Below are 15,743 nucleotides of genomic sequence, written 5' to 3'. Positions count from 1 at the left end.
TGTTTTATCAACTTATTTATTTATTGTATATACCCAACTCTATTCTAGAATAGATTTAAGATGATTGTATGTACTTTTTTGTTAGTCCCATTTACTACAGTTTCCTGTTGTAAACTGCTCCCCTCAAAAAACCTATGTGAGTATGATTTGTTCTTTAACTATTTTTAGTTAAAGAAAAATTGATTGACAATTTTTTTATTTGCTGTATAGCTGTTACAGTATTATATTATTTTCACGTGTACAACATGGTGATTCAAAATTTTTATAGTTTATACTCCATTTAAAGTTATTATAAAATGTTGGCTATGTTCCCTGTGTTGGACAATATATCCTCATAGCTTATTTACTTTATACATAACAGTTTGTACTTCTTAATCCCCTATCTTGTACTTCCCTCCTCTCTCCCCACTGTTAACCACTAATTTGTTCTCTATGAGTCTGTTTCTGTTTTCTTGTATTCTTCAGTTTGTCTTGATTTTTAGATTCCACATATACGTGATAACATAGAGTATGTATCTTTCTCTGACTTATTTCACTAAGCATAATGCCCTCCAGGTCCATCCATGTTGTTGCAAATGGCAAAATTCCCTTCCTTTTTATAGTTAAGTATATATCTGATATATATACACCACATCTTCTTTATCCATTTATCCTTTGATGGACACTTAGGTTGCTTCCATATCATGACTATTGTAAATAATACTGCTATGAAAATTAGGGCCCATATATCTTTTTGATTCAGTGTTTGCATTTTCCTCAGATATATACCCAAGAGTGAAATTGCTGGATCATATGGTAGTTCTATTTTTAGTTGTTTATGGAACTTCCATAGTGGCTGCACCAATTTACATTCCCATCAGCAGTGTACAAGGATCCCCTACTCTCCACACCCTTTACAGCATTCATTATTTATAGGCTTTTTTATGATAGCCATTCTGATCAGTGTGAGATGATACCTCATTGTGGTTTTGATTTGCACTTCTCTAATAATTAGTGTTGTTGAGCCTCTTTTCATGTGCCTGTTAGCCATCTGTATGTCTTTGGGAAAATGTTTATTCAGTCCATTTTTTAATCAGGTTGTGTTTTTGATATTGAGTTATATAAGCTGTTTATGTATTTTGGATATTTTCTGATTGACTGTCTATTTAACAGTTAGAAACATATTGGCCTGATGACGTGGTGAGCCATCTGTGGAATTGACCAATACCTCCATAATTCTTTCTCTTTGAACTTAACCTTTCTTTCCAAGCAGAGGAAGTTTGTCTCATTGCAATGTGAATTTTAAAAATATAATTCCCCACATTTTAAACCTATCACAGAGTTTTTATAATTTCTGAAAGTCTCAAATTCTTATATCACCAGTAAGTTAATGATATTCATATTTTAGGGATTGGAATAAAATTTACTTTTATGCTACTTAAATTTAATGTCAAATAGAGTTTAACTTGTGTTTGGGAGTCAGATCTTAGTTTGCCTATCATTTTTATTTTTTATTTTATTTTATTTTTTATTTTTATTTTATTTTTATTTTTGATGTCCATTTGTTGAATAGCTTTTTACAGTACATGCTATATCTATTGCTCTTCTTGATTTCTAGTTACAATGAATGTGTGCAATATAATAATAGCCTTATGTAGGTCAACTTTCTTAAGCTTCCTCTATCACTGACTTTTAGAAGTCTGGTTTGGGAAATGAGAAAGAATAAATCAGAATTACTTGGGATGTTTTTCAAAACACACGCTACTAGGGATTCTGATAATTTACCCTTTGCCGTACCTCCTTGGAAGCCCATGGCTGTGGTGAACCACTATTAACTGAAGAAACTTAAGATAGGCCACCAGTATGTTAGTCTGTCTTATTTTCCAAAAAGAAACTACATGGTTTCTACAAGCCTACATGGTACTCATTTATTCTGATAAGAAAAGTTATCAAAATTATTCCTGGAAAGTAATATTTATAATATTTATAATATTATAATATTTATAATATTTATTCTGATAAGAAAAGTTATCAAAATTATTCCTGGAAAGTATATTTATAATATTTATAAAATAAATGACTACAGGTTTCATACATGTATTGTATCTACTCATAAAATTTTTGATTCTTCTCCTTAAGTGTTAAGTTAGACAAATACTTCTATCAGAAAAGTTATTGGTTATTAGGAAAACAGTTTTGAAAACTGTGCCCTTTTCTTTAAGAAAACATTCAAACCTTAAGTAGCAAGTACTGAAATTAATACACAGGAGAAATTCTGAAAATTATTTTCGGTCTTCATTCTTATTTCCTTTTATCTTAAATAACCTTCAGAAAATGTATCTTTTTTTTTTTATAACCAGTATCCTGAAAGTTGCTAGGTTTCACTTGTCTACCTTCTGATCTCCCTCCAATATAGGTCCCTTCTTTTCTTCTCTCTTCACTCTTGATTTAATCCTCTGCCTACTTCACAGGCCGATTCTTTGATGAGAATGAATCCCCTGTTGATCCGCAGCATGGCTCTAAACTGGCGGATTATAATGGGGATGATGGTAACGTAGGTGAGTATGAGGCAGACAAGCAGGCTGAGCTGGCTTACAATGAGGAAGAAGATGGTGATGGTGGAGAGGAAGACGTCCAAGGTGAGCTTGGGCCTGGCCTCCATGCCGTGACCGTGAAACCCACCTCCTAAGTTTTTTGGTTGAATTTGTGTAGAATTTCCCCCACTTACTAGCAGTATGATCTTCATACAGAGAGGTATTCTGTGCAGTTTTTCAATTTTATTTTGAAAACCACTTTGTGATGGGGCATTTACAGATCTTTAAATAGATCGTTTTAACTGTTTTCATTTTTAGTCATTACGTTACATGTTTCAGTGCCTGTAGTTAATTTGAAACTGAGACACTTCAGAAATGTTAGCACTAAATTGTTTAAACTGCCTCTAGACTTTCCCTAAGGCAAATACTCCCAGAAGATAATTCTTTTCCAATTTCTCATCTGAAAACATGTAATCATTCTAGGTACAGATTTTGACCAGACAGCCACAAAGGGAATGGTCTCTTCCACACTGAAGATAAGACTATTTCACTAATGATTCAGCAGAGGAAGTCTGTTTTTAAAATTTTTCTGAGAGGTTTAAAGTTTATCCTTAACAGTTTGTGAAGATTTGTCTGTTTTATGTTTAATACACAGATTCAACATATTTTCCCTGTTCACTGTTCCTCTGAACTTTGAACTTAGTGAAAATTCAGAATCCACCTGTGTGCACGCTCCCTACCCATGCATGCATCCGAGTACGTTGCTTTACTGCAAGTTCTTAGGCCTGTTTTCTGCCTGCTTATATCATTTAGTAGTATTTCTGGAGCTTTTTCTCTCTATAAAAATTGATTATGAACTTAATGTGTGATGTATTCAATTTTATAATACGTTGCATGAAGTATTTTTCAATGTAACCTGTCTTGATTTCTTTCTTAACTCTTTTTAAAGTAATTCAGTTTTATTTAGGTTCCTGACAAGAATTATCTCTGTAAAACTCAAGAAAATATAGTTGTCCTAGAATGTTCCATATTTAATAGAAAAAGGGGAACTGGTGACTCTGACTTCCACCTAGGCATTATTTTGATAGTACATTCTAGTGTTGGAAGAATGGTTATTGGGAATAGAAAGAGATTTATAGTTACATAGGATATATTAATGAGAACTTCTCAAACACTTTTTGGTATCATTGAGAAAATTGTACTCATCCATTTTTCTAGTCTCTTCCATTTTTCATAAATCTTACCATTTCTTTCTCGTTGCTTTTGTAATTTGTTTGGATTATATTTATTTGCAATTATTATAATGTTGTTTTAAGGCTGTCTTATGCATGTATATCATATCACCAATTAGACTGTAAGCTCTTGGAAGGCAGGAATTTTCATTTATTTTTCCTTCTATTTTGTTTGCATCGTTTTCTGCCTTCATTTTCACGCCCTCCCAAATTAGCCCTTAGCATCCATAGGACCCTTGGTAAATATGGTTAACTGATCATTTTGTGCCTGTCCCATTGAGCTTTTATTCTTATAACTGTGACTAGGTTAATAACCCATTAACTTCTGGTCTTACAGTCTTGCTTGGTTTAAGCTTTAAACATTCTCTGTTTTTCTTTCATAGACGCTTCTGTCATCTCATTAGGTAATTCTGAGGTTTTTATTAGCACAATTTATTTCAATGATAATTGAAAACCATTTCTTATATTTTGGCTGCCTTAATGTTGATGACTTCTTAACGTTGATAGCTACAAAATTCTCATTTGATTTTTTATGACTTTTATCCACAATACATTTATCTTCAGTGCCTTCTTTCTCTTCTCCCTCTCCTACTCCTGGTTCTCATGGCCACTTTCTACTTTAGGTCCCCGGTACCCTCATGCTACCCCTGCCTTTCCTTCCACAAGAAAATAAATCCATTGATTCTAATGCATATAAGGAAATGACATAAGGTGATATTCTCAGTTAAGTAGGGAGGAGATGGTTAAATTTCAGGGGTTTCGTCATCTGCACGTGAATCTTACTTGAGCAGGGGGTTGTAATTTGACATTTTTTTTTTAATCCCATTTTGAGGTTCACTAGATGATAGCCAGCAGCAGGATAGGGCAGCTTCCAAGGGACTCCTTTACCACAGGGAACAGAAAGATGCAAGAACATCCGCTCCAGCAAACACAGGGGGAGAAGTTGGTGTGGACTAAAAAGGAACATACTGGAAACCTGAATAATTTTAAATATGTTTCAGAGATTCTTTATAGTATTAACTGTCTAAAACGTGGGGAGGGAAAATTATGGTTCTTCTCTGGCTTATCAACAATATGTACTTCAAATGATTATTATTACAGTAGTTAAAAGAATTTATTCATAGATTCTATGTAGAAATAATAGTTGGGTTCCCAGGTCAGGTTGCACGTGAAGCCAAAGCAGGCAGTAGAATGGGAAAAAATCATTTGCCTCAGAATGAGGAGACCAGCTGTGTGTTACTTTTCGGGTCTTTTGTACTCTCTCGGCCACCATTTCTTCATCCGCAATGTAAGGGTGTTGAACTAAAATAAACAGATGGTCCTTCTCAGTTCTAAAATGTTGTGGTCACATTCATGGTGGAATCACTATATACAAGTGTTAGGGGCAAATGTGTTTCATATTTCAGCATGCCTAAAACAACATTTTTCCCCAAACCCTGGAAAGAAAGTGGAAACTTTATGCCACCACAGGCAGAGATTTCAAAAATTGAAGCTTGTACTTTAGAAGCACTTGAACGGTTCTACCATTAGGGGCTCTGCTCTGCTCTCCATAGGATTAGGGGCAGTTTTGTTTGTTTGTTTTGTTTTGTTTTTCCTCAAGCTGTTGGGTCCCTTGTATTAGAAATTCTACCTGTGGGACTGAGGTTCTAGTTTCAGCTAAGGACACCAAGTTTGGTCTCTGAAATTCTGAATTATGAAATGCAGGCTTTGACAGCGTCTCTAGCTCAGCTGGTAGAGAATCCTCCTGCAATGCAGGAGACCCTGGTTTAATTCCTGAGTCAGGAAGATCCCCTGGAGAAGGGATAGGCTACCCACTCCAGTACTCTTGGGCTTCCCTTGTGGCTCAGCTGGTAAAGAATCCGCCTGCAATGCGGGAGACCTGGGTTTGATCCCTGGGTTGGGAAGGGAACAGCTACCCACTCCAGTATTTTGGCCTGGAGAATTCTATGGACTGTAGTCCATGGGGGTCGCAAAGAGTTGGACACAACTGAGTGACTTTCACTTTTCACTTTCACTGCCAGTAAGAAGCTAAAGAATTCCAGATGTATCTCTGATGCCTGTTTATGCATATTGATCATTTGGGTCAGTACTGCCTGCAGAGTGTTTTCTGCAGAATTAAGTGAAGCCTGTTTTTCCTGAATTTACAGTCCTGGTTTGATTTTTAATTCCTGGTTTCCTGAAGCATCCTGACTGAAATAAATATTTACATTGCTATAAACATTTTTTCCCTGACTTCCCAATGAAAAAGCTAACTGAAAGATGAAATGTGGAAACACTACACATCTGATGGATGTATCTTTTAAGTCATTTTTTATTATAATAAGGATATGGATGTTTACAAATTCCCTTTACTCTTATCTTTAATCCTATAGAAGTGTCAAGTCTGTCGACTAGAATATGAAGTGTACATTACTGAGTATAATATATCTATGGAGGGAAGTTTAGTGTAGCGCCCAAGTCCCTGGATTCTGGAGCCAGGCTGCTTCTAAATCGAAGCTCCACCACTTACTAGCTCTGTGACCTTGTGAATTACCTATACCTCTGTGCCTCAGAATCCTCAACTGTAAAACAGGGATAAATATAGTTACCTAACTCAACAGTTGTTATGTGGATTATATGATTTAAATATTTATTCAGCACTTAGAATAGGATCTTTCACACTGTAAGCACTATGTTAAGTGTTTGTTGAATAAAGCACTTTTTAAAAAGTAAAACAATTGCAGAACTTTCCCCTGGTTTGCTTGCTTTACAGGGTAATTGCACTTTGGCCTGTGTATCAACCTGTACATTTTAATGGACCCTCACTGCCTGTTTCCCCAAGGCATTCTTGCTTGGTAGAGCTTGCTTTTTGGAGGTGGTCCTTTCTTGACTCAAGAGAGAGTGTAGAAATTATTTGATAAATTATAAATATCTTTATATTTAATAATCATTTTATGTTGCTGAGTTATTTACAGATTTTGCTGCTTTGTAAAATGAAATAAACTATTAGTCCATATAATTATATTTAGTGGCTGTTATCCTATATCAGATTTGGTTAGGTAATTTCGTTGTATTTATAGATAAATGTGAAGAAGTTGTTGGTAGAACTTGAATTCTGGTTAGAACAGCTACACTGGGAGTGAACTCTAGTTCATGCAGATGATGGCTCAGTGTAAGAGAAAGGCAACCAGAAGTACTATGAGATTGTGAAAAGCAGTGTGAAGACACCATGTTAAAATTTGCTGTAAGGCATAAATTAGTAAAACCAACAGATTCCTCCTTCCGTTTGCAGAGGACTGTCAGAAGAAAAGACTGCCTTCCTATGCATTAATATACTTTGAAGTAGGAAAAATAGTTGTTATCCCTATTCTACCAAGAAGGTAATTAGAAGTCTAAAGAGGTTTAGGAACTAGGTCAAGTTTGTTAAGTGCCTCAGCCACAACTAGAATTCAGTTTTTCTGTTCCCATAACTTTGCTCTTGTTTTCTCTTTACAATTATTTAAAGTCTCAAAAGTAATCTCATTTTTCCTTTTCACAATTTTCCTGTTAATTTTCTAGAAATCCTCCTTTATATAGTAGCTTTCCCCACTGCTCTGTGGTGATTGTCTTCATCTAGTTACTAAAGTCCTGAAAGATGTGTTTATAGCCACATAGTGAGTTCCCATAACATGGGTCCTAAGGAGAGCGTTCCATAGAGGTGCCTATGATTATTTCCCTTTCAAAGCCAAGATAATTTCTTAAAGTACAAAGAGTTCTTTAATAAGAGAATGATTAGTATATTTTCAAAATACAAATGTGATTATGGATATAATTTCAGCCTTTGCAAATAACAGATTTGGGGTTATCATTCCTATTGAATTACAGTATTAAAAATACGAGATCAATTTGCTAGAGTATGAAGAATGGTCCCCTGCAATTCTAAAAGAGAGTTTCTATAAATTTAACAGGAAAGTTATTGAAGGGTGAGAGAAAGTTGGTTTGTTTGGCATTGTTAATAATTAACTGTAAAGAAGAAATAACATGTCATTATGGAAAGTTAATACATAGTACATACACTACTTGGGGAGAAGGAAATGGCAACCCACTCCAGTATTCTTGCCTGGAGAATCCCATGGACAGAGGAGCCTGGTGGGCTGCAGTCCATGGGGCCACAAAGTCGAACATGACTGAGTGACTAACACATACTCTACTTGGTACATTACATACATAGTACATATACCACATGGCATCTTTCTTTGAACAAAATGTTACCATAGGCTATACTAGAGAGTAGAAAAGTTGAGAGTAGAAAACCTATCAAACCTCAGAGAATAGATTGAAGATAGCTATAGTATACATATGAATTTGGAATTCAACATATAACCTTCTTTAAATTTTTATTTCCCAGTTATGAGAGTAATATTTCTTTCAGTCTGTCAAAAACTAACCTATTGGGTAATTTTTAAGTTACCCAATTTTTAAAGTTATTTTTAAGGCTGTGGAGGAGCCAAAAGATGTCATTAAAAACCATGTACTAAAAAAAATATAGAGCCTCTTAAGCTCTAATTAAAATACTAATTTTAATACTCTGAGCAGTCTTACTTCAAAACCTGAAGATAGAAATAACTATAAAACTAGAAGGAAGAATTGTTATTGGTAGTTAAGCTGAGGGTAGTGAAGTGACAGGTGATAGCCAAGGACCCAGAACAACCTGTCAGCAGCCAAATAAGTTGCACTCTGAAGCACTATGTGAAGTTGTTTAATATAGCTACTAAAAGTGACTTTGAGGATGTTAGTGTCCATTGATATTGTATAATAGTTTTTTTTTTTCTTTTTTTTGGTCAAGAAAAGTTTTTTTTTTAGTTAATATACTCCGTTTTGGAAGTTTCTGGTAAGCTATTTGCAGAAGAGCAAAGAAATTCACTAAAATATTAAATATGGGGGTTATGAGTAACTTTTATTTTCCTTTTATTTTCTAATTTTTTAATGATGGTTATGGATTAATTGTATTATTAGAAAAAACAATGTTTGTTTTTTAAAGGCATGAAAATGTATAAAGAACAATTTCTATCAAAGCATTACAGGGCTAACTTTCATCTATATAGAAATAGTACATATATCTTTTATAAAAGGACCAGCCCCTCAGTGCTTATGGGATTCTAACGCTTGGCTAAGTGTCTAGCGCTACTTCTTCCTTTCATCCTCTTTCTTCTTTACCCATCTTTCTTTCTTCCTTTCTTTCCCCCTCCCCTCCTCTTTTCCTTCCTTTCTTCCCTTCCTTTGCTTTTTTCTTCTCTGTCATCAAAAGATGTTAAAATTAAGTGATCTTCCAAAACAGTTACAGACTTTTTACTCATTAACCAAAGCATCTTAAGAAACAGAACACTATTTACAGAAGGTGTAAGATGAGTAGAAAATATACATTTAGGCTGAAGGGGAAAAAAACGATATTATTTGATTGGATTTCTGCAAGTGATTTTAAAAATAATATTCTTGATACCTGATTATTTTCCTTATAGATGATGAAGAACGAGAACTTCAGATGGATCCTGCAGACTATGGAAAGCAACGTTTCAATGATGCCCTTTAAGCCGTGAAGGAAAACTTCAGATAACCTAAAGTGCTGTAAAATGGAATCATTTCTACTTTGTCGATTTTGACTTTTGTTGTAAAGATCAGTTGTATCAGTTGTAAAGATACATTGAGATAGATTTAATGAAAAATTTTAATGAAAGAATGTACCCATGTACATATGTGAACTTTTCATATTGTATTATTAAAGCAGAGACTTCTGGGGTTATGTTACAGTTGAGCCAAAAACGAAGTAAGAAAAACTTTAATCTTTGCATTTAAAGCAAACTAATGTATATTTTACATTTTATTGAGCCTAATTCTTTCCACAAATAGACAAACAGGAAAAATGGTTGTACAGTTTATATGTTGCGCATAACAGAACCACAGTGAGAACAATTATTCAGCTGAAAAACTTGTTATACACTAACATATTCTTGTTAGCCCAACAGGTGTTCTGTTCTATCCACTCTTTTCTCATGCTGTTCAAGGAGTTATACCTAGAACAGTTTCATAAGAGAGAGGCACCTGAAGCCAAACACTGGGCGGCAACGTGCAAAGTCACCCCCTCCTGTCCTTAGTTTACATGAGTGCCAATGTGTTTGGTAGATAAGCTTTCAGCTGAGGCCTGATGTAAGCTGAGAAAACCTGCAAAGACATAACAATATTTATGAGTTATACTTACCTTACTTCATGAAATTGTGAAGTGCATGATTGATGATCTATTTTCTATTTTTATTTTTTCACATAATATCAATACTGTTTAACTATAACCATTACTGGCTAAAATTTTTATATTTTCAGAGTTAAATTTGGTGAAGATATTAATGATTTAAATGCCAGATTCCGAAAGAGGCTAAATCAACTTTAAAATGAATTTTCAGTCAGTATTTCAAAGCTTCTCTGGTAGTTTTAGCGATCTTATTTGACTAGACTTTTTCAGAAGTATTAAACAAGCAGTTTTAACAGGTTTTTATTAATGCACAGATAAACAGAAGTACAGTGAGGTCTACAGCCATTTTATTAAAATAGCTTAAAAGTTTGTAATGAAGATGAAGAATCTTTGTATCTACTTAATATGTTAGTTAAGAGCCCATAAACCTCATATTTATTAGACTTAAAAATTATTTTAAATGCATTTGTCTTTTTTGACACCCTTCAGTAGAATATGCAAGCTAGCTAATCCGTATTTTCTGATTGAAAGCACTTTTAAATCTTATCCCCCTCCCCCTAAGTAAAAGGTTTTGATCATGAGAAATTTAAACTTGTTAACTATGTTTTTCAGAAGGGCTACTGTTAATTGCACATGAACATGAGATGCTTTTCTTTTACCCCCCTATAACTCAGGTTCTAGTCAAAATTCAAACTTACAGAGGTTAAAAAAAAGGTTGTTTACTTATTGGAGGTGCAAAAATTCTTAGATCTCTGTTTAAAATATTTAGCAACCAAGAAAAGATGTAGTGATTTACTAAAATTATTTTTTCTACCACATCAAAGTAAGTAATTCATGCTTTTGCTGTGAGTAGAGTCAGGCCTATAATGATAGTTTACAGCATTTTTTAAAATGGAATTAAAAGGAAGTGATGTATACCTTTTGGAAGTTAGGGTGGGAAGATGAATCTAAAACATATTGCTAGTAATACTTTATATTTAAATACTGTAAAATCTTTACAAATGAAAACCATGAAATTTCCTGCCTTAGTTCCTTTGTCATAAAAACAATCACTTGGTTATATGGTAGCTACTACTTAACACAGCAAAATTTCTTCAATTAGCAGTGTCTAGACATTTTATAAACTGAGAAATCTTGGATCAATTGATAATATTTCTGACTGTATTAACATTTTAGTGCTATACTATGTGAATCTCTTAAAATCCTGACATTCTACAGTCTGTATTAGACATCCTCGTTTTATAATGTTTTACTTCTGCCTTACAGTTTGTTTTTTAAATATATTTTTGCCCTGAATTCAGTGTTAATTTGATGGAAACTCTGCTTTTAAAATCATCACTTACTGGGTTCTAATAAATTAAAAATTAAACTTGTTTTCCTATTTTTCTGATTGTTATTCATGTATAAAACATTTATTCCATTATAAATTAAACAAAGTTGCAAGGTTCCAAGGCCTATAAAGTTCCAGATAATCAGACTTTCACATAACTGAAACAGTGCAATTGTGAGGCTAGAGTCTCATGAGCAAGGAGAATAGAAATGAGGCTAAAAGTAGTATGGAAGGGGTAAGATAGGGAGAACCGCGTAAGTTTGGGTTATTTGCTACTGACCCAATAAAGAGAAAATGCAGATATAAAATATACATGAAAAAATGGTTCCAGAGAAAATGTGAATATGACTGCGAAGTCATTTCTCAAACATATCCCTTTATTTAAAAGTCTTAAGATTATATGCTTTTTTTGACTTCTCATTTGTATCATCCTATAACAAAATTTGCTAGACTATGAGGGTAGAGAATTAAAAAAAAAACAAAAAAACAACAACCCAACATACTTATGAGGCGGGTAGTCACTTCCCATAATGGCTGACCTTGGAAACTTCTGTTCTTTCACATGTTTTACCATATAGCTCCAACAAGACAATGTGACATGAATTCATTTTCAAAGTTTAGGTTATTGAGTCTTAACATCACATGTGGGCCATTAACATTCAATTCTAATTGGACTACATCTAATTTAATTCCTTTTAAAAGATACCCCTCACTAAGGGCTCTAGATGAAAATTAAACCAACTATCCCAGACAAAAAGACGGGGCGGGAGGGGAGAAATTTAATGGCCCATGTAAGCAAATGCATACGGGGTAAATTTCTCCTGGACTTGAGGATAACAGAAACAGGGACTTGAATGCGGACAGCTTTGCTTCACCTCTCTCATTTCTGCTTCTCTCTACTTGTTCTTCATTCTCTCAGACCAGCTCCCCATCTCAAAGCTCTAACCAAGATATCTAGCAGGTCAGGTTTTCTTAGTTTTGCCCCCTGAGAGACGCTGCTCCTCCTTCCTTAGATCCACATCAAAAAATCTGAGGGAATGCAAACTTCTGCTTCTGGCTATGATTTAGTAACTTATCTGGCCCTCCTGGATTAGTACCAACTATAAAACTGGACAAGATATTGATATATTAAGCAACTGTTTTCAGGTAGCACAAAACTGAAATTTGTCGAGAGAGGAGAAACTTGAGCAGTTGAGCCCCACAGTCACCCTGCTCCCTGGGGTGTAAAGAGGCTGGAGTGTAAGCCAAGATGGAGATCACGTGGGGAGCAGCTGAGACGCTGGAATCTGTGGGGTGGGGCGTCAGAGAAGGAAGCTATTTAGAGGTGGCCTCAGAAATCCATAAAGGAGTCCCCACAAGTCCATGCCTGAGGACAGCCATGGCAAGACCACCTGATACCTAACTGAATAGCAGTTTCGACAAAGATGAGAATGGAACAGAGATACCCGAGGTCAAGCAGTTGCTGGCATAAAAACAGTGCTGAGGAACACAGTGTCTGGGCCTCCTAAGTTGGAAATCTCCTTAACAACAGTGTCGCCAGCTAAAACACTAGAGAGACTGCACTTTAGGAGTGAAGACTATACCCCAGAGTAAGACCTACTGTAGACTGCCCCAACGTGCTCTGACACGACCGGCAGGGGGGGTCAGAGGATGGAGATCTGAGTCCTGCCAAGTTAGAACTTATGAAACTCTCCGCTTTCCACAGATATGAACTAATGAAGCATAAAACCAAGCCTACACTAGTTTAAGGTGACCACCTAGGATCTGAAGTACTGGCTAGAAGAATCATCAATTTTCAGGAGATAACAGAATTCTGAATCTCTACAAGAGATACACAGTACTCAGTATTCAATTTAAAAAATTACTGGATATACAAAGACAAAAGAAACTGTGATCCATAGCTAGAAAAATTGAGATGGCCTCTTTTACTGTTGTTATATTGTTATTTGCTAATGTAGGTGTTAAAAACATGTTCAAAGATTAAATGAAAATATGAGTGAACAGAGAATCTTAGCACAGAAACAAAAGTTATAGAAACCTAATGATAGAGCCTATTACACAGAGTGAAGTCAGAAAGGGAAAAACTATTGTATATTAATGCATATATATGGAATCTAGAAAGATGGTACTGATGAATGTATCTGCAGGGCAGCGATGAAGACGGCAGACACAGAGACGAGACTTGTGGGCACAGGGCAGGGAGGAGAGGGTGGGATAAGCGAGTGAGTAACACGGAAACATATACATTACCACATGTAACATTAGAGAGCCAGTGGAAATTTGCTCTATGACACAGGGAGTTCAACCCAGTACTCCATGACAACCTAGAAGGGTGGGATGGGCTGGGAGGTGGGAGGGAAGTTCAAGAAGGAGGCAACATACGTATTATACCTATGGCTGATTCATGTTGGCAGAAATCCACACAATAATGTAAAGCAATTATCCTCCAATTAAAAATAAATAAGTTTAAATAAACATCTAATGAGAATTCTAGAATTGCAAAGTACAATAACTGAAATGAAAAACCCACTGGAGGATGGGTTGAATAGCAGATTGGAGGTGGCAGCAGAATGAACTTGAAGACATACAAATGTAGTTTTCTGTATTTGGAAATGGAGGGCTGAAATGCTGAGAGACCCTGAAATGTGAATTTGGAATTCATTCTTCAAATATTTATTAAGTCCTCAAGATGCTGTCCACCCCACTCCCTAACACATAAGCCTAAAGAATCCATCATGAAGGAACACGGATCATTCTTCAGTTACTTGTTGAGTAGAGAACTGTTTTGAGTACAAGGGATACAACAGTGACAGTTGCTGCCTTCATGGAACTTATATGGCAAAGGGAGCGATAATTACTTTCTATACTCAGTGATAAATCCTATGAGAAAAATTAGATCTGAATAAATAAATGTTGATGGAAGAGTGCTTTTTCAAATAGGAATAACCAGGGAGGGCCTTTCTGAAGCTGTGGTGTGAGAACAAGCCATGTGAATATCCTGTGCAACACTATTTAATAATATAATGCAAGCTACCTATGTAACTTAAAAATTTTCTAGTAGCCTCCTTTAAAAAATAGGTGAGGGAATTCCCTGGCAGTGGTTAGGACTCCATTCCTTCACTGCCAAGGTCCCGGGTTCGATCCCTGGTCAGGAAACTTAAGATCCCACAAGCAGCATGGTGCTGTCAAAAAAGTAAAATTCTGATATTTAACCAATATGTCAAAAATATTACCATTTCAACATGTAATCAATAGAGAATAGTAATGAGATATTTTATATTCTTTTGTACTAAATCTGAAGCCTAGTGTATATTTTATACTTACAGTACATTTCATTTTGGACAGTAAATTGTCACTGGAAATATTTGATTGGTATTTAGAGTTTATAAAACTTATAGTTGAATGAGTGTATCTATGTATTCATGCCCAAGCATACTTACAATAGACTTTACTTTTTAGGGAAGTTTCAGGGCAATAGCAAAATTGAATAGAACATAGCAGAGAACCAATATACCCAATTCCTACACACACACACAGACACACACACACACACACACACACACACACACACAGGTTTCCTCACCATCAACATCCTGCACCAGTGTAGAATTGTTGCAATTGATAAACCAACACTGACACATAATTATTAACTAAAGTCCTTAGTTTATGTTAGGATTTGCACTTTGTATTGTAAATTCTGAGTTTGGACAAATGTATAATATGTAATCACAACTATACTACCATACAGAATAAATTCACAGCTCTAAAAATCTCTACGTTGCACTTATTCCTCCTCCCTTACCCCTAAACTCCTGGAAATCACATATCTTTTTTATTGTCTCCAAAGTTTTGAGTTTTCCATAATGTCATATAATTGGAATCATACAGTATATAGCCTTTTCAGATTGGTTTCTTTAACTTAGTAATAGGCATTAAGATTCCCCCAAACCTTTTCATGTACATCCACTGGATCATTGAAAAAGCAAGAGTTCCAGAAAAACATCTATTTCTGCTTTATTGACTATGCCAAAGCCTTTGACTGTGTGGATCACAATAAACTGTGGAAAATTCTGAAAGAGATGGGAATACCAGACCACCTGACCTGCCTCTTGAGAAACCTGTATGCAGGTCAGGAAGCAACAGTTAGAACTGGACATGGAACAACAGACTGGTTCCAAATAGGAAAAGGAGTACGTCAAGGCTGTATATTGTCACCTTGCCTATTTAACTTATATGCAGAGTACATCATGAGAAACGCTGGGCTGGAAGAAGCACAAGCTGGAATCAAGATTGCCGGGAGAAATATCAATAACCTCAGATATGCAGATGACACCACCCTTGTGGCAGAAAGTGTAGAAGAACTGAAGAGCCTCTTGATGAAAGTGAAAGAGGAGAGTGAAAAAGTTGGCTTAAAGCTCAACATTCAGAAAACAAAGATCATGGCATCTGGTCCCATAACTTCATGG

General features: G+C 35.4%; 1 protein-coding gene across 2 annotated transcripts in view; it reads left to right on the top strand.

The window, feature by feature from the left end:
* The window catches only part of GOLM2 (golgi membrane protein 2), an 83,839-nt gene extending 72,519 nt beyond the window's left edge, over positions 1-11,320 (top strand). The window contains exons 9-10 of one of the 2 annotated variants that reach the window (XM_061156416.1): positions 2,451-2,618; positions 9,223-11,320. In XM_061156416.1, coding sequence (XP_061012399.1) covers positions 2,451-2,618; positions 9,223-9,293 — 239 coding nt within the window. In that variant the 3' untranslated portion in view covers positions 9,294-11,320. The remainder of the gene's footprint in view (positions 1-2,450; positions 2,619-9,222) is intronic. The other variant, XM_061156417.1, reaches the window with a different exon arrangement.
* The last annotated feature ends 4,423 nt before the right edge of the window (positions 11,321-15,743 follow it).

Source organism: Dama dama, chromosome 12 (genome assembly GCF_033118175.1).
Source record: "Dama dama isolate Ldn47 chromosome 12, ASM3311817v1, whole genome shotgun sequence".
Taxonomy (NCBI): Eukaryota; Metazoa; Chordata; class Mammalia; order Artiodactyla; family Cervidae; genus Dama; species Dama dama.
The sequence above is the reverse complement of the archived record's forward strand: the minus strand, read 5'-3'. Positions and strand labels throughout refer to the sequence as shown.